At 36.7% G+C, this 25,187-nt stretch overlaps 1 protein-coding gene across 1 annotated transcript; it reads right to left on the bottom strand.

The window, feature by feature from the left end:
* Window positions 1–211: 211 nt before the first annotated feature.
* On the bottom strand, window positions 212–24,834 carry LOC142539294 (callose synthase 3-like). Its single transcript, XM_075644658.1, has 44 exons — window positions 24,663–24,834; window positions 24,177–24,252; window positions 23,474–23,682; window positions 18,010–18,110; window positions 17,520–17,644; window positions 17,341–17,434; window positions 17,101–17,211; window positions 16,880–16,996; window positions 16,697–16,789; window positions 16,140–16,231; window positions 15,692–15,818; window positions 14,992–15,129; window positions 14,822–14,898; window positions 14,654–14,747; window positions 13,631–13,750; window positions 13,426–13,543; window positions 12,966–13,300; window positions 12,825–12,877; window positions 12,683–12,743; window positions 12,432–12,513; window positions 12,263–12,312; window positions 12,042–12,128; window positions 11,423–11,560; window positions 11,209–11,303; window positions 11,013–11,097; window positions 10,131–10,291; window positions 9,797–9,920; window positions 9,617–9,714; window positions 9,403–9,532; window positions 9,161–9,312; window positions 6,131–6,240; window positions 5,934–6,059; window positions 5,388–5,456; window positions 5,066–5,252; window positions 4,841–4,997; window positions 4,267–4,386; window positions 4,075–4,193; window positions 3,903–3,986; window positions 3,200–3,312; window positions 2,889–3,118; window positions 2,005–2,802; window positions 1,869–1,919; window positions 1,309–1,494; window positions 212–667 (listed from the first exon to the last, which is right to left on the bottom strand). Exons 3-44 carry the CDS (start codon window positions 23,667–23,669, stop codon window positions 419–421), a joined length of 5,853 nt encoding a protein of 1,950 aa, XP_075500773.1. The 5' UTR covers window positions 23,670–23,682; window positions 24,177–24,252; window positions 24,663–24,834; the 3' UTR covers window positions 212–418.
* Window positions 24,835–25,187: the final 353 nt, after the last annotated feature.

Here is a 25,187-nt window from a genome sequence, read left to right as displayed (position 1 = left end):
GATAAAATGGGAAAAAAAAATTCGTGTGAAACACTCTCATCAGATGCATATTTTTTTGAATTTTCGTGGCGTGTTGTTCGATGTTATTAAATGTAAAATAAGATTTTAAACTTGAAAACTTGTTATAAACCTAAGCCTAATAATGAGAAACTTAAATCAAATCAGGAAACTTAAATAATTAATTAACAAGGACGAAGAAAACTAATAATATTTCTTTTCTTTAAAATTTTCCAAGGGGGGGTGGGGTGGTTAGTTACACTATCCCAAAAATGGAGCGGTAGCCCCCCCCATTTAAGTGTGTGCATTGCGATGACCAACTAGAAGATTAACGAGTGTTGTTGCCTTCACAAGAAGTATTGTTTTTGGCAGGAACGAATTTAAGTAGAATGACAACCTCACTCCTGCATCTGACATGCTTCTACTCCTTGTTCCTTGAAGATCTGTCTTTCCTGTGTCCCCCGAGAATCCGAGAAATCTGAAGACCTCGACTGAATGCTTGGTTGAATAACATTCGAGTTTGGAATTCTGATACGAAGGGAAACCATGCAAGAAAGGCCACCGGTGTGAATAAAAGCAAACCCATCAATATTTCATAGCCACGGGCGAGTGTTCTAACTGATCCCCAGAATCCAGCTCTTTGAACAACAGGTTTGCATGCTTGAGCAATCTGGCAAACATATAATAACGTCGTTAAATTTTCCGAGTAAAACTTGATTTTGAGCACCATTCTCATATTTTACCCCTCACCCTAGGGGTTATTTGGGCGGCATCTGACGAATATACACACCACAGGATTGTTTTTTTTATCGCAAATGAAATGAGCCTCTAGAGCTTTTTCAATTGATAAAGTAGTATTCGATAAATCCACAACTCAAGTTGAGCTATAGCATATTCAAATATATTTTCCAACCGAAATACTGTATTCTGCAGCACATAACCTTAAATGTAATTATCGCATCACATAAACCCATTTGAAGTTAAAAGAACTCATGAGCTCGTAGCGAGTATTATCTCAATGTCAAGGCAGGGGACTCCATGCGCAGTCTCAGTTATAAAACCACCTGACCGTTCTGAGTTGCTTACGAGAATCCGAACCTTCTCATGATAGAGTCAGATAATTAAGTTCAAATCAAAACAACCAGAGCTAAACTTTGAAGTTTAATTCGAGCAAACTAGAAAGTTAGATCAAAGAGAATTATAAACTCACTGCCTCCACGGCCAGAAAACAGCTCCTGGAGCTAGTTACTTACAAAAGCAAAACCATAAGAAGGTAAACGTAAAAAGGCTAGAGGATGAAAAATCACTTACCAGAAGTAGGCCCCAACCAGTTGGCAGGAAGCCAAGAACGCAAACCACAATATCTTTCAGTGTCATGTGTGGGAGAGCTATCAAAATAGCAAGGATAGAGATAAATGTGATGAAGATCAGACCCTTGATAAGCCGGAAAACGAGTTGAAAATTTGCACTGAATTTCCTCCGTCCGACAGATATTGTCTGAAGAACAAAAAAATATGTTGTAAAAATTACACATAACAATACCACCATTTCAGTTGGTTTAAAAATCCATATCTGAACCAAAAGATTCCATTGGAAGCTGTTGAAATGCTCACGACACTTTAATGACAACTCTAATATGATATAAACCATTTTTCAAAAAAATATTTTCATAAAGATTGGCAAATATAAGCTTAAACAAAATATAAGAAACACAAACACTACTACACTTTCTGAAAGCTAGGCAAAGTATAATACACTCCTGTCGCAGCATCTATCCAGTTCACCAGAAAGTAGATGAAACTATAATCAGCGTAGGACATTTGTGAAGGTGCACCAGAAATACGAATTCTATCGAACAATATTTTTCTCACCTTCATGACAAAGAGAATTAGGAAGATCACAAGCCATGACATGCCATACACCTGGAAAATGGAGATATATTTATTCAAATTTATAAAAATCAAAGGGGAAAATTAGATGCTGTGGAAGAATTTCATGTCACCATACCAATATGCTTTTTGTGTTCTTGGTGATATGCAAGTGATAAACTAGTCCATACTGATAAATAAAAAACCGCAAGGATAATATGATCTCAGCAACAATGCCACGTTTTCCAGAATGACGAAGATGGTCTTGTTCCTCCTCCCACCATGATTCCCAACTTTTCTCTGGAGGAACACCAATACCTCCTCTGTTACTAATCCACTTGTTCCAATCAGTCCAGTCATCGACTATCTTTTGCCATTCAAACCCCGAAGGATTGAAGAGGAAGGGAGCAAAAAGCCAAGTGCCAACCATAAACCACATAGACACAGTGATTAAGATATATGCAACAGCACCTCTGTAAGTCTGGCCAAAAATTTGATAAACAAGAAGCAGAATCATTAGCTCGAGCCCCTTGACAAAGTGGCTACGAGAGTAGAGTCGATAATTATCAGCAAATTTTGCATGGAACACCACAAATCCACGACCTGTGGGCCTATATTTTGCACCACCGTGAAGTAATGTCCTTCCATAATAATGGGTCTTCGTCCCGAGCGAAAAGGTGAAAAAAACAGGTGCCAACTGCAACTGCATCAGAATGAACTCACTTAATGCAGTTCGAAAACCATTTTCCAAGCCAATTTCCATCATCATGGGAAGAGCCATGAGAAATCCAATTTGCACAAATGACTGAGAGGCGAGAGCAACTTGTAGAGGTTTATAGTCTCGAATCGAAGGCAAGTTACTTAGTCCTTTCTCAAGTCCACTAAGAACAAGATAAAGGCGACCATACAGAAACACGTACACGGTGAGCACCGTAATCTGCCATAAGAAACGCAAAACCATCACAAATTACCACTAGAAAAATAAATAACTGTGTTGTTGAGCAACATTTTGATGTCCCGTACCAAAGTACTGAAGTAGAAACCAATGGTGGTGAAGTAGCAAGATAACATTCTAAAATAGTCAAAACGATGGCCCAGCCTATATAAATCCCGACTCAATGTTTGTTCTCCGTTTCCGTTTGCAATTTTTGCCTCGAACAAAGAAATCTGGTTAAGGCCGACATCTCTCCCTTTACCAACTTGTATGTACTCATGGTGTGTTACATTACCTTCACGAAGTGTAGAATTAAAACCTGCATTTTTTATACATAAATGAGGCGTGTCAAATCACTGTCGACGCAAAAGGTTAAAATTTGAAGCTGTGCTGAACATACCAGCAAAGATGTCCTCACTCAGATTAATAATCTTGGAGGCTTTGCTGACCCCACCTCTAGTAAGGTGAAATAGCCTATCAAAAACATCAGGATGACCATAGTGGAACCGAACCCTGTATAAACATGGAAAATGTCAAGTATAAAATGCTTAACAAATTAGTTCAAAGTAGAGAAGTTTAACCATGAAAAAACAATGGGCGGAGAAACGAAGTTAAGAGGGAGGCAAGTTAAGAACAAATGAAACTAGAGGAACATATTGGCACTTGGGTGAAGGACAAAATTGGAAATGATGCAAAAGTTCATCAATCATAATAACCTGAATCAGCTTTAATGAGCTTCAGTGTAATGGACCAACTTCTATAGTTATAAATAATTAATGCAGACTTTAAATTGATCAGATCCTCTGGGTGCCCTAAACCAAAAGACATCATCATTTGTTTAACGTCTACCCAATATTCACTATTTCACTCACAAATAACACACATAACCCTCAAAATGTAGCCTCGACTAGCTAATTTAGCCTACCTTATACACTGACTTAGTCTTCAGACATCGCACAAGGTGCTAAGAAAAATTAACCCAAAAAAATGCAGTACAGCCAGATTAACAATAAAGAATTTATTTCTTGGCCACCCACCTGGAAATGCATACATGAAAAAATGATTTACCGGCTGCAAAAGGAAGTTGGAGAGGGAAAACTTACTTCAGAGGGTTGGCCAACAATCTCTGGCCAATAGTGACAAAACTTCTCTCTTGATTTGACATAAACCAAGCAAGAGAAGAAACACTGCACAGATAATATAAGATGCTAAGTTTACAGTAAAGTAACAAGTAGTTGATAACCCAGGAAGAGCTGATGAACATTAAGTGCTCACCTTCCTGTAAAGATATGTTCCCTCAAACCAAGAATTGATGGGTATCTCACACCATCGTGCCTTTTAAGAAATTCTTGAAGCAAATTTCTCATCTTCAGAGCTTCTTCCATGTAGTTATCCTAAAATCGGATATTAGACTCAGGACTCAGAAAGAGAATAGTAGTCTTCTAAATGAGTAAAAGCATTCTATACCTGATTCATATCAATTGTTTGTAAGCCTTCTCCACGTGTAAAAATAATGGCATGATTCTGATTTTCAGGCTTTCCTTCACCCAAGATAGCTGGCCCAGGCAGCTTAATGCGATAGATTATCTGTTACATTTCAGTCAGTGTAAAGTCATCGATAGTTTACTATAAACCATCTTCAAACAACCAACAAAATAAAGTGACTACACCAACTCCTGTATGTTTTCAAAGAATTACCCCTTTTATGTCTAGGTTCCATGGTGCTCAATGATGAGTGTGAAAATTCTACATGCAAGTAATCATAAATCCAGGCATCCTCCCCAAGGCGAAAAGGAAAAAAAACAGATACCATTTTTCATATCTCAGTCACTAATTTTAAAAACACAAATACTTATAATCCATATTATCAACGACAACATCCTTTTATTCCCTAATTAGATAAAGATCTCGCACCAGGAACCTAAAAAATTAGATTAATGAGAAATTCTTGTGTTGATTAAACAGATAATATTTTCTTAAATATTTAGCAAACTGTCTATTTCATATTTGGGAGGTGACTTCTATTTCAGTTATCTTTTACCTGATCCAGATTTTGACCTAGCTCTGAAGCATTTGACTGTGGCAAACCAGCCTTCACTAGAGTGGAATAGTACACTTTGTCATTAACCTTTTTAGGCCTGTCTTTACTGGGTGCTGCTTCAACTTCATCGATATATGCTACTCGAAGAGAGGGATAACTGTTCGAAGAAACGCAATTTAGGTTATAGAGTTAGAAGGCAGTAACCTTTAAAGCTATTGCACTTACGTCGTCATTAGTCTCAAAATATCTTGCGCACGAGAATCACCAGATCGCTTGTGAATACCATATGACTGGCACGACACAACATATGTGAACTTCATGTCAGCCACAGCCTGACATTGCGTCCATAGAGACCTCTCTCCCTTCATTTGATCCTCATTCAACTCAATGGCCTTGTACCCGTCCATTAAATCTGTTCTTATTGTTAAACATAACTTATAGTGCTAGCGTTGTTTGTATCAAACGTGAAAGTATGCAGCAAAGCAATATATATATATATGTGTGTGCTAATTGTTCATCCGTAGACAGAAGGGAACAGAAAAAGTACCATCATCCTTAGCCATATCGAGGAATGCTTGAAGTTCCAGTGCTTTGCGGTAATACATCATTCCTCTTACTGTCACAATTAAGACAGGACATCAATCCACGAAATCTAGATTCTATGGTTAACATAATGATAGTGACAAACAACAAAGATGTATCAGATACTGTTTCTGACATGAATAAACTAACTTAATTGACAGTTGACACTCTTAAAGCACACAATGTAAAGTTTCGACTATGCAAACTAATGACTAGAGTAAGTGAACCATGATCTACATGTATGTTAGACTGGAGCATTGATGAGTTGATAGATAAGCCACTCCAACAGTGTCAAATGTGGAATGGAAGAGATATCAATGTGTTAATTAGGCAGTGTCATTGTGAACCATTCATTAGAAAGTTGTATCTATGTCCGAGGAAATCTAGTGGCATTGAGGGTTCACCTTGTACTGGATGCTTTTGATCAACTCAGAACAGTTACATTTGACAAACAATACATGTCACGTATGTAGGAGTGGATAAAAATCAAACATTCCAATAAATCACATACCAGTTCTAGTCAGCGTCTGGCCCCTGTACGAAGCCCAAAGGCATAGTTGATCTTCTAATTCATCTGATCCTCTAAGTTCTTCTTCATTGGTACACTTAACACGCTCAAGAAAATTGTTCCATTCATCTGCATACATTAGTAACAAATTAGGTACTTTAGAACAAATATAATGTTTTTGCAAAATACGAAGTACAAACCTGGAAAAATTTTCTGTAAGTAGAAGAGAATAGAAACTCCATCTTCATTCGGTACTTCCAGCTCAGGCAGCGAGAAGAGAACCTCCTCAGTGTAATATGGTGTCAAAACACTGCGTGTATGGGAATTATAATCGAAATTACAGTCACCAATAATTATGGGCATACATAATGCTTTTAAATTTTGAATTGATTAGGAAGAGACAGGAAATGTGACAAACATTAACCACTTTTTTAGACATAAAGTCCAACAAAAATAAAATTGAAGAACAGAAACAAATATGGCTAGAATCACCAAAAGCTAGTTGAGTACCTTACAACTTAATCAACTCTAAAGAATGGTATAATCATGTTTAGAAATAGAAAAAGAAATGAAAGTTTGGTTCCACAATATGATGTCTCATGATATATTTTAAACCACCCTGAAAGTACCCTAGCATCCAAAAAACGCTCTTGCATAATTATTTTTGTAACACATTATGGCTGAGGTCTCTAGAAAATTTTTCTTTCCAGTGAAGGAAAATGTTTTTCTAGTGAATAATTTGTTCATCCTGGCCCCTTATCATTGAAAATTCATACCATGGTTGTTACCCCATATATTAGACTCTTAGCTGCATTTGCAGAAAACATTTATGGGAACACATCCCCTGTGAACATCATACAATTTTATGTCAGCACTAATACGTGGGCAGACATCTCCATATTCAAGAGTGCAGATATAATAACGAGGAAGTGCCAAATGGAAAAGGGGTATTGGTAGTGCAATCGATGAGTAACCTTTTCAAACAGGTCTTTTAATGGTGCCTTGGATGGACTGTTAGTGTTATGGACCCAAATATAATGGGCCCAAGTCCACGAGCCTTAGAAGTATCTAGAAATGGAAACGGGGAGGATGTATATATGTGAGTGGGGCATTCAGTTATTAATTTGTATCATGTGACTAGCTTTGGTTAGGGAAATACTAGCATTTCTGCTAGGGTTTTGTAACAGAGTGTATGATGAGGCTGACAAACACAGTGAGAAATCGGGAAAAGCCATGAGAAAGCTTGAACAACATGATTTTGAGGGAGTTGGATCCAAAGGTGAACTTAGGAAAGAGTTATGGAATAAAAGGGAAGGGAAGCGGACTTTTACAGACATTTATGGAGTTGTGCACTGAAATGACCTCCCTGGTCACGGTTGATACCGAAGAATTATTTATTAGATACAGTGGGCGTGAGGGGGTGAACCCCTATGAAGGTTTCCCAGCATTAAAATGGAAAGGAAGATTGATATGGTATTAACACAGTGGGTTGTGGAGAAAGGAAAACTCATGGGCTATATCCCTAGTAGGCCCAAACATGTTGGTTGGAGAAGGAAAAGGGGCAATGTCCCAGATCCCATTCTGAGGGCTGTGGAACTGGTATTGAGTCATGTCTTCGTAAAGGAAATTGCAGGGGAGGGAGGACCGGGCTAGACTCCTACAGGCCCTTGCACAACCATCCTATATTAGCAGACATACGGGTTGGATCTAAGTAACTAATAGAGGGTGCTTATTTGACAAGAAGACTAGTGCGATATCTTGCTGATCAGAGAACCATGGAAAGGAGGGGGCCACTGATGAGCAAACGCGACAAACCCAGTCATCGGCAGAAGAAAGGCAACCACAACAGGGTCCGGAAAAGGCGGGAAGTGGTTGGGGCAGAAGAAGTACGAGCCGGCAGAGCTGCAGGTTGCCACAACTTCTGCTAGGACTACCGGGGAACTTGGTAGAGGCAGAGAACTTCATTATTGTTAAGGCTAAATCTAATTTCTTGCGGGATAAGTGGACCGTGAAGATATTTAATAACGTAAACATCCTTTCTAAAAAAGGAACAAGCGGGTTGAGGGTCATCTCCCATATTTGCTGATTTTGGGTGGTGTATTTTATGACCTTGGCATGGGCAGCTTGTAATACATGGATTTCTACGGTAGCAAAATGCACATCACGTGGTTCGGACAATGCACCAGGAGACACAATCCGCGGACTATCCGGGTGCAATTCCCGATGAACAGGCTCTAGGTGCTGCTGCGTCAGCTGTTGGGGACCCAATTTTTTAGCATAGACAGGGGCATGTTGTTATGGATGCCGTTGTCGTGAAATTGAGGCGGAATGTTATGGGTCTGCATGAATTTTGATAGAGTGGTTAAAAGGCATTGTAGTGGCCCAATGATGCTGTCAAAGTATGGGCACAAAGAAGGATTGCTTTTATGTTGCAATTCGAAGGGCCATTTGCTAGACATACATGAGCATGACATGTGCACAAGTAAATATGGTAGTGGCGAAGTTAGGTAGGGTTTTGTAAGGCGTGTAATGGCGACTTTGGATGTAGCTGGAGTTGGAGGATATACTGTGTACCAGTACCGGATCCGGAGATATGCTATATACAACCGTCAAAAGGAGGAAGATGCCATTACTGAAAGAGGTATAAATGTCATCGCCTGCGTGGAGAAAGAGGTTAAAGATATTGGAGGGGACTGCAACAAGCAGCTACAAATTATTGAAGCCTCAAGAACAAGTCGTGAATCCTTTATGCACGAGGCTCCGCAAAAGCAAGAAGCTATACTAGACCAAATATGTGATCACACATCGAGCAAAACAGTTCGGGGTGATGCTCTACTTGTGGCCAAACAACTTCCCAACTCCAGCCTTGTCCTCAAGGCTGATTTTCAAGAGGGCGGTATTGTTACGGACCCAAATATAATAATATAAGGGGCCCAAGTCCAAGAGCCTTAGAATAATCTAGAAATGGAGAGGAATATATATAAATGTGAGTTGGGAGAGTAGATAATGCATTCAGTTGTTAATCTGTATCATGTGACTAGCTTAGGTTTGGGAAATACTGGCATTTCTTCTAAGGTTTTGTCACAATCGTGTATCTCTGGGAAAACATTTTCATTCTAGTTGCAATAAAATTTCAGTTCGTAAATTTGTTCCTAACAGTTAGTGCCATGAACAAAATTACACAAACTATCAGAAAAGCAGAATTTTTTTTTAAAAAAAAAAAAACTCACGAGAAAGATAACATATTGCGGACTTTAGGAGCTGCAGGCATGTCCATAAACAAGGAATTAGAGAAGAAGGAAATTCGCCTTCTAGCTTCTAAGTTTGATGGCACATCCATTGCAGATTCTTTCACCGTCAACAACAAATACAATCTCTTGACCTGTTCCAAAGAAAAAAGTAAAATGATGCGTGTAGAGGAGACTGAAAGGTCAAAGTTGAGTAGCAGAAACATTACTAGTTTTTAATTTACCTTCTCTTTCCAAGCTTCTGTTTCAGGAATTGGAAATTTGATGGCACCATCTTGTGCAAATAGCTGATATTGTTGCTCAAGAGGGACCATTCCTTCATGTCCTGATGTACCGTGGATTGAATCTAACAAGCTATATATGAAAGTAAAATAAAATAACAGAATACTATCGAGGAGTCAAAGCTGAATTATAGTTTTGGTACTGAAAGACACGTACTTGGATATGTCCTCCAACATTATATCTCTTGTAACTACTTCCAGCATATCCTGGAAAAGGATGACAACTTTCTCCCTCTCCCTCTTATCATTGTCTAACTGCAAAAAAAGGTGACTTTAGCATAATCTTCATGTCACCAGATCAACAGCAACAGAATGAGATGCTAAGACGAATTTTTACCAAGTATTTTACAAGCTTAACGAAGAGATCATAAAGATTTGGAAGAGCATTCAGATTGTATTCGGTTAACAGATTATCACCCGCTATATGTTTGTCAACTTCAGAAAAAATGTGATCAATAACCCTGAAAAATTCATAGGATGTCAAAAAGCGTTAGTATATTCATATCAAAGAACATCGCTACAACCTACTTTTATAGAACTTCTGTCATATTAAGAATCCCTAAATTACAGAATATAAACTTTATTTAAATTAAAATCTAAATAAGATGAGATCCTATCTTAACTATTGGACAAATATACTGGGATTTCAAAAGCAATAAATAAATATTTACTCTGTTTCTCGATCACCGCGAACTAAATATTTAATGATGTTCCTAAATGAAGCATAGCACTCTCCAACAGCAGAATCCATGAAATCATCAGATTTAATCCTCTTTTTAAGCTCACTATCCTTGCCATTACTGTCCTTAGCCATGTCTACTGCAATTGGAATCTGTTTGATTAAACAAAATCAGGGGAAAAAGAAATTCAATACGATTTCATAAATTATGGTACCAACTGTCATTCTCTATACGAGAAATGCTCAATCAAAAATAGGATTTAACCCCACAAAAACTACAGAATTAAGTATCAAGGTGTAACCATAGTTTCAATTGTGTCTACACTTTACATATCATTTAAATACATTTGTGAGGACTAGGGGTGCAGACAGATCTAGATAGCTCAATAGATTTCCAAGCTCTCTCAAATACTATTCGATTCACATTCAAAGTTATCAAATTCAAAATGAGCTCGAACATGTTTGAATTAAATCAAAGCAAAATCAAACAAAACTAATCAAGCCTGATTCAAAAATTATGTAGAGATTATCTCAATCACAACATAGTTCAAGCTAAGACCTGAGCTTCAAACAGGCTGAAAAATAGAGCTTGAGCACAAATATGAAAAAATGGTCAATATCCGACTCAATTCAAATTGTTTGTGTCCTTAATATAGAGTCCCCCTTTACTACAAAGTTTATAATTGCTTCCTTAAAAATGATCTAGACACTAGGAAAAAAATAGTTGCATCCCTACCTTGTTCATGTCATGCTAAATTTGAAAATGTATAAATATGAACGAGGGGATCTCTTGGGAATAATATGAAAAAGACCAACCATAGTTTGTAAAAAATAACATAAAGATCTCATAAAAAAGAAAAGGAAAAGAGGGAACCTTGCTTGCAAGCAAAAATGGTGGCCACTGCATGACTTCCAAATCACGATCAGCCCAATATGGAACAAGCAACAAATCCATTTCCCTAAGAACAAAAATTAAATTATACAATGTGATACAACTGTCCGCATTTCTCCATTTCTGTTCCAAAATTAGACATGAAAAACAATCAACGATAGATTCAGACAGTGATCACCTATTGCTTATAAGATCCTCTTCTCTGAAACTTGTGATTATTTTGTTCCACAACTGAGCAAACCTTGCAGCTCCTTTCTCCTTGCTAGATGGGATCTGGGACAAAGTATAGAGAAAAACAAATTCAATTTCAACTTGATCCATGCATTTTATTGTTTCCATTCCAAAGATATCACGTAGTCAGTACTAAAGTTAAGAAACACCCGCATATTTACCACTTCAAACTTGCGGGAGAAGGTGGCCTTCAGCCCTTTCCTCTTTACCGTCTCATCTTTCTCCTTAGGTATTAAACAGGCATTAAAAGCACCAGGTAATGACCGAAATCGAGATCTAAGCATTCCTAAGGTCCGAATCTGAAAACAAATGGTGAGAGAATTGATTGATCCAAGGAAAAAATCAGTCATCTGGCAGCATAATACGATTCTAATCATGTTAAACATTAATTCCTCTGTAGCACAAGGTAATGACCGAAATCGGATCTAAGCATTCCTAAGGTCCGAATCTGAAAACAAATGGAGAGCGAATTGATTGATCCAAGGAAAACATCAGTCATTTGGCAGCATAATACGATTCTAATCATGTTAAACATTAATTTCCCCGTAGCGTTTATATCCTCCAAATGTTACCGACTTAAAGCCCTCACAGAAAAACCCTAAGCCAAAAGATATTTGGAAATGCTTTTTTGCATGGCAAACCAAACAACAAACAGCTCAAAATCTTCTTGCCAATAATAATATTGGCATGTATTGATTCTATCAACACTAACAAACGGCAAAAAGACACTACCACTTTTAATTAATATCGTCAAAATGATAGTAAGAAAAATCCAGTTACCTCTCCAAGGCGACGAAATGCACCATATACACCTCCAAAAAGAGTAGAGTATATTGCATACCAGATCTGGGTATCCATGAAATAAACCTGGAAGGGAAGAAGCTACTAAAATGTTGCTTTCTTTAGGAAAAAAGAACCACTATGCAGGCAGGGCCTCAACTCAAAAAAAAATACTATTAACAAGGAAAAACCATAAACTGAAAATAATGGATCATTCGTACAAGCATAACAGGGGCCCAGAGCGCAATGACAACACCGATGTTACTCCTAGCTGCATATCACAAGCACGTAAAAAGTCAATAAATCTAATGCCATGTCTGTACCAATATTTCATACATAAAGACTTCCAGTGAGAGATGAGCGTAACTCCAGCTCAGTCATGCTGACTACCTTGAGGGAAAAACTCATGCCATTGATAACCTGATACATGCACGCTCATTATGGTTTTTGTTGGATCCACCAGAGGCTTTATCTGCAACAAGTTTCAGGAAATGAAAACCATGATGAAAAAGGATGAAAGAAAGTAGAAACTGGATAAATAAAACTCAGTTTGTCAGAAATTCTGGACTGACTATTGCTCAAAACATACGTTGATACCCAAATTCAACAACATATATTGGTATAATGGATAACACATGCACCTCTATATAATAACTGAAAGCCAACTTGGTAATGATAAGAAGAACCCAGAATATCGTGTACCTGAAAAATCAAATTTAACGTACGTAAATACTAATATGAGATAATTTTTCAAAACCATAGAATCTGTATCTAAAGTTTTACTTGAAGAGAGAAAAAGTGCTTTCATGCATTCCCCTTCCAACATAGAGCCGAGGCTGCGAAATATTTAAAACGAAACGAAAACATTAAGACCTCAAATAATTGATCAAAGAGCTTCTGTATATAGATAATTAAGTCACCTACCTGTGACCACCACATCATGAGCATGACAATTTTGTAATTGGAACTCTCCAGGAATCGACGGATGAAGGGAAAAAGAAATAGAATGGCAGCGACCATATTCGGTGATAAATAAATAACGACAGCCAATATAAACAAAGAAGGAGAACTTGAGCTATTGCCAAACCAACTTTTGATTGTTTGTGCAAATCCAGGAGGATTATCCCATGTATAAGAATAAGTAACAGAGAATATAACAACCCATGCTGCAGCAGACACAACCTTTAAGATATATCGTAATTTGACATGGAAGGACATGCTGCGTCTGGCTTTCCAATTCAGAATTACATCAAGGATCGCTACATAAGTAAATTAATGGATACCATAAGAAACAGGAAGACAATTAGTTTCAAATAATCTCAATTTGAGCATGCATGCACTACTAGTGGGTTATCACACTAAAGCTAAAGAAACTCTATCATACCTTGTCCAAGCTTCAAAATTGCAGCAGTAATAAATATGCTCAAAACTTTCTTGAAAACACTAGCATCAAAAATTGAACTTGGTTGTCCGGAGCCGTTCCAAGCAAGAATTATCATGGCCTTGACAAATGAACATTTCAAACTTAAAAGTTAGAGTATGATAATTGAAGGAGTGAGAGCTTAGTCATAAAACTATGAAAATCATACCTGTAGGCACAATATGAAGAAACTCCACATTCTATCAAAACTTCTAAAGACATGCCAGTATGATCGGATCTCAACAAAATTAACTTTTCCAACCCATCGATCTCCAGTAGGCCTACTATCCTATGTTTCACAAAAATCACATTGTCATAAACATAGGGAGGGTGCTTCACAATATCCTTGCAGATGGTATGGTATACAAATATACAAATGAGTGGTTTCTCATGTGGAGATGGTGATAGTGGCAGATATTACAGATATCAATAGATCTGAAAATTGGATGAGAAACTCAATTAGGCTATATTATGAAAAGCCGGAAGGAAATGAAAGTTTCTGGCCCACATCTCTTTCATCTATACACTAGATACCTAGTGATCGCAAAACTAAACAAGTACTGCTCCAGTCCACCCAAGAGAAACAAGCCACATACATGATCAATCAGTATTATTGCTTGAAACTAATAGAAACTTGTGCAAAGTATGTCAAAGATAAATGCAATTGGGCCATCTCACATGAAGTGAATCATCAGTGAGAAAATTTTAACATGGTAATAGGAGTCATGGTTATAGGTTCAAACTTCGTACCGCAAAGCTGCATATAATTTATAAAATCGGAGCCATTTTTGCTCAATATCCAACCACATTCCATACACCTTGAATATTAATTTTGGACATACATATCTCTGGTCTCCAACTTACTTGTGAGAAGGCGTGTTCAGATGAAAATACTATTATTGGAACATATAAGCTCAAAAATTTATGGCAAAATTGATTCAACAGTATACGTTGTTCAGTTCCCTCTCCATTTGAGTAGAAGAAACTCATTTATAGCGATAAAAGAGAAAAAATACTTAAATCCCACCCTGAACAAGTATAGAGAAGCCATCTCCCAAGCTGAATTGAAGAAATATAGATAAAAAAAACAGCTCTTCGTCCACATGTCCAACTAGAACCCTCAAGTTTATGCTTTTAAACATTTTCAAGCTAAAAAATTAAAAGCAAGATCATTCTTCAATGAAATGTATACCAATTTTTTCTCATTCAGGAGCTGATCCACAGGCTTACAAAAAAAATCAGCATCTGCACGCATGGGCCAACCCAAGCGGAAACAATCTACAGACCTGGAATAAATAAAAAAATTATTATAATACACAACTGATAAATAGAATTTATGAAATAATAATTATTGTATTACCAAAAGTACTCATTCAAGTCATCATAGTTTCTCCATTGAGAATGTTTTGATTTTCCTTTTATGCTTCGTGCAGCTTCCTGAGAATTAAATAATTAAATAAAAATGCAAATAATAAGTATCATGTTGTCTCACACAACAAACCGAAGAAAAACAATTAAAGCACGTAATACCAGCGCAATCACTTCATAAATAGGTGTAACAACTTTTTTTAGGAAAGCCTCTTCTTCTCCACCATATGCTGGCTTCACATTTTCACCTGTCATGGGACTAACATTTCCAGCTAGCATTCCATAAAGTTCAAAAGCCATCTGCCCAAAGTATGCAAACCGAACAAATTATTAACATCTAGCTAGGAAATTAATCACTGATGTGTTGCCAAATTGAAAGGCGAGCATGGTATAAAAAACAACTGATTATCAGAGAGTGTTGACTGCAAGATAACATCTCATAATATATATATATATATATATATATATATGAATAAGAGAAAAGCTTAGAAAGATATAGAAATAATAGAATACATACATGTGGAGGACGAGAATCGATCTTCTTTACTTAACTCTTATTTTAAGGATCAAACTAACATTCACATTTAAGAAATTATTAACAATCTTTCTCTCGATTCATTTCTCTCTTTCCAAGCACCAGTAACGCAGAGACTATGATTAATTTTCTTCTTCAGTTCACATCATTCCTAATCTAAGCATCAGAGTGACATTCAAACTCATACAGCACAGCTAAAACTAGGAAATTTTTAACCATCTTTCTGTTTACGCATATCAGGCTTTTTAGGCTATATGTCAATCGAGGCCATCATCTCAGTGTTAATTCTCATTAGTTGTGAAATAAAATAAATATGTGAAAGTTTACATGATGATAGATGTAGCAGAGGCACTCTGGCATGAATCTTAAATTGGCAGCTTCTCCCCATATAAGAAGATACAGTCCCATGTACAATAATTTACGCTGTTGTACTTCCTGTTGTATAGTTGGTAACCTACAATTACATACGATTAGCAACTATCAGAAACCATACTAAGTAGAATATATACGTTTCATTCAAGTCGGTATTTTGTAATAGACCAGAAAAAAGTGATCGTGTCATGGGCAAGAGAGAAAATTTTCCCTTCAAGACCATGATATCAAGGTCATTTTCATTTCAAATAACATGCTGATGAACTGATGATTTATAATAAAAAAATCGAACATAAATAGCTTAACATCAAGTATATGGATAGCAATAATATCACATCTCCTTGGTCCTACCATTCCAACTTTTGATATGAAACAGAAAAATAAAGACACCCTATACACGTACCAAAGGCTACTTTTCCGATCCAAATACTTGCACCACTTCTTGTAGTTCTTGAAAAGCTTCTTCATTACTTCATTCAAAGCACGTTCATCCAACTAAATTGCATGTTTACATGTCAGAGATTGTTTGTCACAAGAAAATAAGACAAAAGAGATCAATTACAATAAATCAGTGTAGTTAAGACGAATATATTAAGCTATAGATGGATCAGAAAGAACAAAAGAACTTCGACTTTTGCAACATAAATGACATTCAGCTTCTTCAATTGCAATGGAACCATATCAAAAAAAATTTTCAGCAGGTAAAAATTGATGTCTGCGTCTTGAAAAACACCACAAATTATATAGGTAAATGTGAGTCAGATCCAGTAAAAATTGTCCTCGCTGCGGACTGTGGTTAAAGAGTAAACAAATCATGCATTTAAAAAAACATTGAGGACAAGAGGTGGGTGGAGAGCTTTCAACTTGTAAATATTTGCATGCGTCCAAGGGTGACATATTCAAAAAATTTCTGCAAAAAAACTACACAAAGTTGGAGGAAAAAAATTGCAAGATACAAACCTTAGGCTGTTGATCTGGCTTTGGAAACTGTCGTATGTGTACATTTGCGAGTAGTAAAATCAAATGCTCCCTTTGGTTTGCCACATTATCTTTCTGAATATTGTTCGACAGTCAACAATATTATTTCAACATTTCTAACTTAGTGCAATACGAAATGTGACAGAAAAAGCTAAGCTATTTCACCTGAAATCCAAACATTGCTTGAAGCCAGTCAAGGATATCTTCGTCCTTTTTCTTCTTGTAATCCTTAGGCCAAGGAAGACCTCTGGCATTCCGGAGTGCATGCACAGCAGCTTGAATCTGCAAATCAGTATATCTCACACGACACTTTAAAATCAAAGCATCACTAGCAAATGTATAAATAACAGAAACCAGAAAAAAACAACTTGGAATTAAATGTAGACCTCGGGGTATTTCATAATTGCCTGATTTGCACTATCGGGATCAAGAGGCAGAATATTATAAGGGACATATATTTCTGTCTTCTCTGCAACTTTATCATGAGTTTCCAATACCTATGGGAATAATATAAACATTAAACAAGAGGAAAACATTGGTTTCCATGGCTCATGTTTGTCCAAGAATTTAAAGTAAGGGGGAACACGCATATAGCATATTAGAACATAGCCATTAAAGATATTTACCTCACGATCGACTTCCACCGACTGCGTCTGATTGACAGCTTTCAAAACCTCAAAGAGAACATTAGCTGTCTGGTATGCTTTTGTCAGCTGTGCACTGAGCATTATCGAAAGACACAATGCTAATATCTCACTACTGAAACTTCAAATTAGGAAAACGATGGACTTTAATAAAACCTCACCGATCAGCTTTGTCAGCAGCATTTTGCAAAGCCTGAATATACTTTTTGTAGTAGTGCTGATAAAAGCTCTGCATTTCACGTGCATCACTTTTTTTCACCCTTCCCATTAAGGTTGGATCATTTTCCTGAAAGCACGAAACAAAAACATATTTTATAACTAGGAACTTCACAGACAAGATACATTTTCTCACTAAACTCATACTTCCAGGCATTTCAATATTGTTGCATGCTCTAGTTATAATCGTGGATTTTCCAGTAGATACAATTAAAAAAATGTGGGAAGATTATGAGGACGTGACCACTTTCCGGCGTTATGTAAACCAAAACTAACACAATAAAATGCAGAGTCTGAAAATGTGTGGACACACTTTATGATTGATTATATGTTTTGAGAGAACATATAATAGCGCGTTCAGGGTAACTAAATGGAAGAAATATTGATGTCTGGATTATGTGACTATCCCATTTCGAAATATTTTCTCATACTAACCCGTTCCAACCGCTGCAAAAGAGCTGTTTTAAATTGGCGAACACCACGCCCACTTGAGGTGGGATCCAACCTATGCGCTTTCTCGAATGCATAAAATCTACCTGCATAACAAAACACAGAAATGCAACAATCCTCCAACAGAACTGAGCTTTAATGCTTTAAACATAAATGAAAATTGACACCTTTAAACAATTTTTTATAATAAAATATATTATATTCATTAATTACAAATAGCGGACAAGTGACATGCATAGAAAGAAATCAAATTGTCAAAAGCCCTGCACAACTCAACAACATATATAACTCAAATTTCTCATTAAGTTTGAAATCTATAAGTTCTTAAACTCTACATGCTTCCCAATTCCAGCTAAATGTTTGAAACTTAAACTTGTCTCAACAATCTTCGATCGTCTCTTCTAAGCTGTCAAAAATCCGCCTATTTCGCTCCAACCATACTGACCAACAAATACAAAGAGCTATTACTATCCAAAAAATTATTACCCTTCTACCAAGATCTACCGCAAATAGCTCGAGCGAAGATATTGGAGCTAACCAAACCAAGCCCGTCTCTTTCAAAGCTCTGAACCAAAGACAACTCGTGAAGGAACAACAAATAAGTAGATGATTCTGAGACTCTACCTCATTCCGGCACAATACACACCAATTCGGACTTGCCCTCACAAATTGGCGAAAAACAGGATAAATTCTCTAAATAAACTTCCATGAACTTCTAAATGTACCATATCTTCCAAAGCTCTGAACGGCTGAACCAAAGACAACTCGTGAAGGAACAACGAATAAGTAGATGATTCTGAGACTCTACCTCATTCCGGCACAATACACACCAATTCGGGCGTGCCCTCGCAAATTGGCGAAAAACGGGATAAATTCTCTAAATAAACTTCCATGAACTTTTAAATGTACCATATCTTGCAAAACCTGTGTCTCAACCAAGATCTACCGCAAATAGCTCGAGCGAAGATATTGGAGCTAACCAAACCAAGCCCGTCTCTTTCAAAGCTCTGAACCAAAGACAACTCGTGAAGGAACAACAAATAAGTAGATGATTCTGAGACTCTACCTCATTCCGGCACAATACACACCAATTCGGACTTGCCCTCACAAATTGGCGAAAAACAGGATAAATTCTCTAAATAAACTTCCATGAACTTCTAAATGTACCATATCTTCCAAAGCTCTGAACGGCTGAACCAAAGACAACTCGTGAAGGAACAACGAATAAGTAGATGATTCTGAGACTCTACCTCATTCCGGCACAATACACACCAATTCGGGCGTGCCCTCACAAATTGGCGAAAAACGGGATAAATTCTCTAAATAAACTTCCATGAACTTTTAAATGTACCATATCTTGCAAAACCTGTGTCTCAACCATAGTCTTGTAACCCGTATTTGCTCACAATAACCTTCTTCCACAACGGTTCCTCCTCAACACAACAACTCCACCACCATTTTCCCAGAAAGGCCCTATTCCTCTGACAAATGTTTCCAATACCCAAACCCCCCCTCTTTCTTTCAGTTTATAGACTTGATCCCATGCAATCATGTGACAACACACATCTCCATCAACTCCATCGCATAAAAATCCCTCACATTCCTCTCCGTAACCTCCGCCACACCTCTTGGTACCCTAAAAAGATACATGAAGTACATTGGCAGGGCATTCAACACTGCTGAAATCCATGGTTTACAAATCAAAGTAAAAAATCTAAAGATTATCGAGGAATATAACACTAAAGGGCTAGGATAAGTGTGAAATAAGTGTGCTAGAAACATCTTTTACAAGAGCATCAATCAAGCTACAGCTTAGACGAGCTTCTTCAAACCATAGGTTGCTAAGTATTTCCGAGCGTAATAACAAAGAGTGTGTTATTTCTACAGATAGTCATCCTTTGACAGAGAAGTCGACAAATATAACCACTCATTCAAGGCATTTTAGAAAGGTTCTAACTTCTGGGACGACAATAGTATAAATAAAGTGTTTATCACTAAGCAATGTATATATTTTGTGTGTGTGTGTGTGTCAAGTTCACAAAAGTCGAATTTGGTCACTCCCCCATACATCACAAACATAAAAAATGGAGTACTAAATGTCGAAATAGTTAGGATTTGATAGAGATTTGATAGGCTTTATTTTGAACCAAGATCATATATTATTGATATGATTGCATCATATATTAATGGTATGATATGATATTTCCTATATATTATTGGTATGATAGGATAGGATCTTATATTATTGGTATGATAGGATATTTCCCAGATTTAGTGGGATTTGATGTCTCTTTGTTGACCTATATAAAATGTATTAATCCATGTCTTTAGAAAATAAGCAATAAGAGAATTATCAGTAAACCATTCATGTTTTTACCCACGGCTCGAGAGGTTTGGGAAGCTGTCCGAGAAACCTACTTCGATTCTGAAAACTACTCTCAACTGTACGAGTTAAATACTCGAGTATGGCAGACGCAACAAAGTAACAAAGACGTCACAAATGGCAGGAATTCGACCTCCTCGATGCAGATGAATGGGAGAGTAGGGACATTGCCTTCGCAGCAAGTATGGTGAGCCAATTTATGCACTCGTCGTGAGAAGAACACCTTGAAGTTGTATATCGAATTCTACGAAATCTAAAGGGAACTCCAGGGAATGATTACTCTTTGAGAAAACTGAGAATCGAGAAGTTGAAGTATATACAGATGCTGATTGGGCAGGATCAGTCACTAATCGAAGACCAACATCTGGTTATTGCACATTTGTGTGGGGCAACTTGGTAACATGGAGAATCAAAAAACAAGGTTTAGTTGCAAGAAGCAGCGCAGAAACAGAATTCAGATCTATGGCACGGGGAGTGCGTGAAGTATTGTGGCTTAAACGAGTCATGGAGGATCTAAAAATGATTATGAAGCTTCTCAACAAGTTGCAATGTGACAACAAAGCAGCCATTAGCATTGCTCACAATCCAGTTCTTCATGAGAGAAAAAAGCATATCGAAATTGACAAGCATTTTATAAAAGAGAAACTTGAAGGAGGAGTTATATGTATTCCATTTGTTCCAAGCCTATTACAAGTTGCAGATATCCTACCTGAGGGCCTATTCAAACAAAACTTTGAAGAACAAGTGAGCAAGTTGGGGATGATGAATATCTTTGCATCAACATGAGGGGGAGTGTCGAAATAGTTAGGATTTGATACAGATATGATAGGCTCTATTTTGAACTAGGATCATATATTATTGGTATGATATGATAGGATCCTATATTAATGGTATGATAAGATATTTCCCATATATTATTGGTATGATAGGATAAGATCTTATATTATTGGTATGATAGGATATTTCTCAGATTTTAGTGGGATTTGATGTCTCTTTGTTGACCTATATAAAGTGTACTAATCCATGTCTTCAGAAAATAAGAAATAAGATAATTATTTCTCCTTATATTGTCTGTCATATTGCTTTATACTAAAATTAGTGCATCATGTGAAATCCTCAGATTTCTCCTACTGTTACAAGAAAATTTTCACCACCATTAGTCTCATAAAACTTCAGTTTATGTCACTAATGGAGCATAAAAGTTAATATGAGTCATAAAACTTCAGTTTATGTCACTAATGGAGCATAAAAGTTAATATGAGTGTAAATGCTTGAAATTCATGGGGACATTCACCTGAAAACCAAATAAAAGCCATGACATATTACATACTGAGAAAAAAACGCTGCTAAATCTCTCTGTATTATTTATGGCTAATGTGAAACAACTTGGCTAAGAGACATCAGGCATAGAAAAGGCTGATTTTTAAACATTCTCGCAACATGGCCTCTTTCCAACACTTCAAGAACGATTCGTAAGTGGGTTTCCTGTATTAAAACTTAAAAGTGTTCTATGTTGTTATAAATTCAGATGAACATGTTAGCGTTTTGTCAAGAGTTGAATTTATGAAGACCTGTAAAACAATATGTCATTCGGCACTGAGGCATTAGGAAACAGAGTTTAGGAACATGTTCCGGTTTCTGATTTTTGACCCTAATGTAGTCTGCTCTCCACCCTAGCAAGGTTATCAAGTGGACAGTTGTTATTCTGATTTAAATCAAACCCTGATATAGTGCGTAGTTCCATTGTTCTAACCTCATCTTTAGGCAAGCTAATTATAAAGAACTAATATCAGTTAGTCATAAAGGACTCAATAGTTCAGTGCATATTTCAGCCAACACAAATGATGGAATATTTTGTTCTCTGGTTCTGTTCTATTGAATTTTGGTTAAATCCGTTCTTGTTTTTCTCAATTATTGCTTTGTTTTTTTATGGAAATTAATGCGTTTTTATATGGTCCACGCCGACCAACATTTACTTAGGGATTACCTTGTCGACCACCGCCTTACCTCCATGGAATAGATAGAAATCAGTGAGAGAGAAAATTGAGTTCCGGGAATGGTGTTTCCAGCTCAGATGTATATTTCACTGCTGCTGCTCCTGATTTTACTCAGTTTCTATAGAAATTATGTTCTGTTTCGCTTCTATTTTAGCTCGGTCATTGTTGTTTTGGTATTCAGCTGTATGTTCAATTTTATGACGTAAAGAAAAATTTCCACAATGTAGTAAAATGTACTAGTTTTGTCAGGTGTCTTTACCTCGAGCCTTACTGTATCTTGAAAGATTATTTCTAACTTTTCGAGAGCATGCCGATGTAACACTCCGTGTTGGGGGCATGACATATCAAAATGATTAAAATCAACTACATGTTGATTAGCAGGGTATAAATTTGATCCGTCCATAAGTGACAATTTAGAAGAATTGTTTCTCTTTCAAACACAATGAAACAAACCGTATAATGAGGTTTATTGCAAGAACAGTAGCATAACAGGTATCACAATGGAGGAACTCCAAGACTTCAAAAACACACTTGAACTTGCGAATAAGGGAAGACAATTATTAGCAACGTAAAAATGTTCAGAAGGGATGTCTAAGGGGAAAAGGTTCCCTTTTTGCAATTATGAACTGGGTAAAGTTCACTAGAAGGAAAAACCAACAACTTATTCTCAAATTGCAAGCAGTTTTCCCCTTTGCCAAATAAAATGCCCATATCAAAACGAGTGCCAGCTAGAGGATCTGAACGACCTGCTATTAAAACTCTAAACTTTGATTCAATGAATAAAACTATGCAAACAAAATTACAAAATTATTTGTTTCTTTCTTTCCATACAGCCTCCGATGAGTATCTTTTCATGTTCATTGAACTATAAGTGTGAGAAACCTGATTCCATAAAAAATAAAAAACTTAACTTCTATTTTCCAAAATAAGTGACTGGTAACATAACTCTTCCACATACACATCGAAACACATGCGTGTGAGTGTAAATTTCTGTGTCTGTGCGTAATGAATATTTCTCTCATTATTATCATTATCAAAAGGTGAAGACAAATAAAATTTCATGGCTTACATAGGTAGGAAACTCGAGGGTTGCTCTGCTCAACTTCATTCGCAACACGAAGAATGGGGGCAATTTCCACAAGAGATGAAGGCACTACTTCGCTGTCGAAGATAGACTCTCCCAGGTTCCCTACTGTCTGTGTACGCGTTATCCGCCGCTGCAGCTGCGAATTTTGCTGGGAGTTTCCTCCACGGGATGACATCATGCTCGAGATCCTCCTTCACCCGGTAATGTAAAAAGATACCATAAGAAAGAATATTAATATCGCATAAGTCCAATATGCTATTGTATGTCCACATGAATCACAATACAATGTGAATGCTTTCAAACCCCTCCATATACATTCAGGAACCATTCATATTACCAAAAACAGCCTTTGAACAGGCAACAGTAAGATTAAAGTCTGCCACCCACCAATCATACAAAAATAATAAAATTAAAGAAATCCAGAATAAGTCAAGTGTCCAGTACGGCGTGAAAGTACAAAGAAAGTAAACAACTAAGCCAAAAAAATTAATAAACCTTCTCTCTTGCGTTACTTGCATAGTCAGTAATGGAACTCGTATTAATCAATAATAGAGCATGCCTATTTAACCTTTTTCAACAACCAAATATAAATGGTTGGCTCTGAAAATATCCTTGGATTCATTAAGCTTTAACGGGATAGAAACACTGCAACATTTAGTAATACGATACATCGAGATGTTCACACCTTAATTTTCTTCAAGAAAAGACACTTCTGTTGCTTTCTCAATTGCCAAGCTCATAAAAACAACATAGCACCCACCCTTCAACAATAAAGAAAGTCAGTTGAATTACAAAGTAACGGCACTGTTTCAAACAGCATGTTAAGCTGAACTAAAAAAATGAAAAATCATTAAGCACCAAAACTCCATTCAGGAAAAGAAATCAAGATACGCCAACAATGGCAGCGAGAAAAATCACAATCTCGCAGAAAAACTACAGATAAACAACATTTAAAACAAAAACAAAAAAGAAAAAAGGCAGATACGCCAGGAAAACAGACAAAGGCATATGGAAAGACGTTCACAGATCATGATAAATAAAGATACGAGATACACATCAACAACGGAAGCAAAAACTCACATTTTCTATAAATAAAAAAAGAACTCGCATTTCCACCATAAAGTGCAAAGAAAACACAAAAAGGAAGCAAATGAACCACGAAAAAACGCACCAATCCTCTTTCTCCACGATTTCTTGGTTTCGTGCTAGACAGAACTCGATTTTTCAAGGGTTTTTCAGATCAAAAACCCAGAATGCACCAGCCCTAAGAGAGAGAAAAAGGAGACGGAGTGAGTGGGTTTGGAGAGAGTGCTGATGCTTTAAGCTACTTAGCAACAAAGGAAGAGAAAGAGGAGATTAGAGAATCTCATTCTGTGTGGAGGCAACGGAAAAAAAATTAAATTTGTTGGGTGTAATTACCCCTGGCTTGTGCAGATATTACCATATGCCACTTCAATGTTTAAGGAAAAATATTGTGAGAAAAAGAGTGCAATATGTGAAAAAAGGAAATTATGCTTATCTGAGATAGACGTGTTCACTTTTTTTCTCCGGTTATAGGTTTTGGCCTATATTTGGAAATTTATCGAACATTTTAAAAAAAATTATGTATTTCAATTTTAATTTTATATTTCAGTTGTTAAATTTTTTCTATTATTTTTCTATCTATCATGAAAAATATGGGTATTGTAATGGAAAA

The sequence above is a fragment of the Primulina tabacum genome, chromosome 3 (assembly GCF_025594145.1).
Source record: "Primulina tabacum isolate GXHZ01 chromosome 3, ASM2559414v2, whole genome shotgun sequence".
NCBI lineage: Eukaryota > Viridiplantae > Streptophyta > Magnoliopsida > Lamiales > Gesneriaceae > Primulina > Primulina tabacum.
Note: the sequence above shows the minus strand (reverse complement) of the source record. Positions and strands in the feature narration are given on the sequence as shown.

What these genes read in the sequence shown, in the direction of transcription:
- LOC142539294 (XM_075644658.1), bottom strand. Translation starts at nt 23,669, where the DNA reads ATGATGTCATCCCGTGGAGGAAACTCCCAGCAAAATTCGCAGCTGCAG. An exon ending in TCTGCTACATCTATCATCAT is followed by an intron (nt 15,130 to 15,691) that starts GTAAACTTTCAC and finishes TACTTTGGGCAG; the next exon opens with ATGGCTTTTGAACTTTATGG. An exon ending in GTTTCTACTTCAGTACTTTG is followed by an intron (nt 2,803 to 2,888) that starts GTACGGGACATC and finishes TTCTTATGGCAG; the next exon opens with ATTACGGTGCTCACCGTGTA.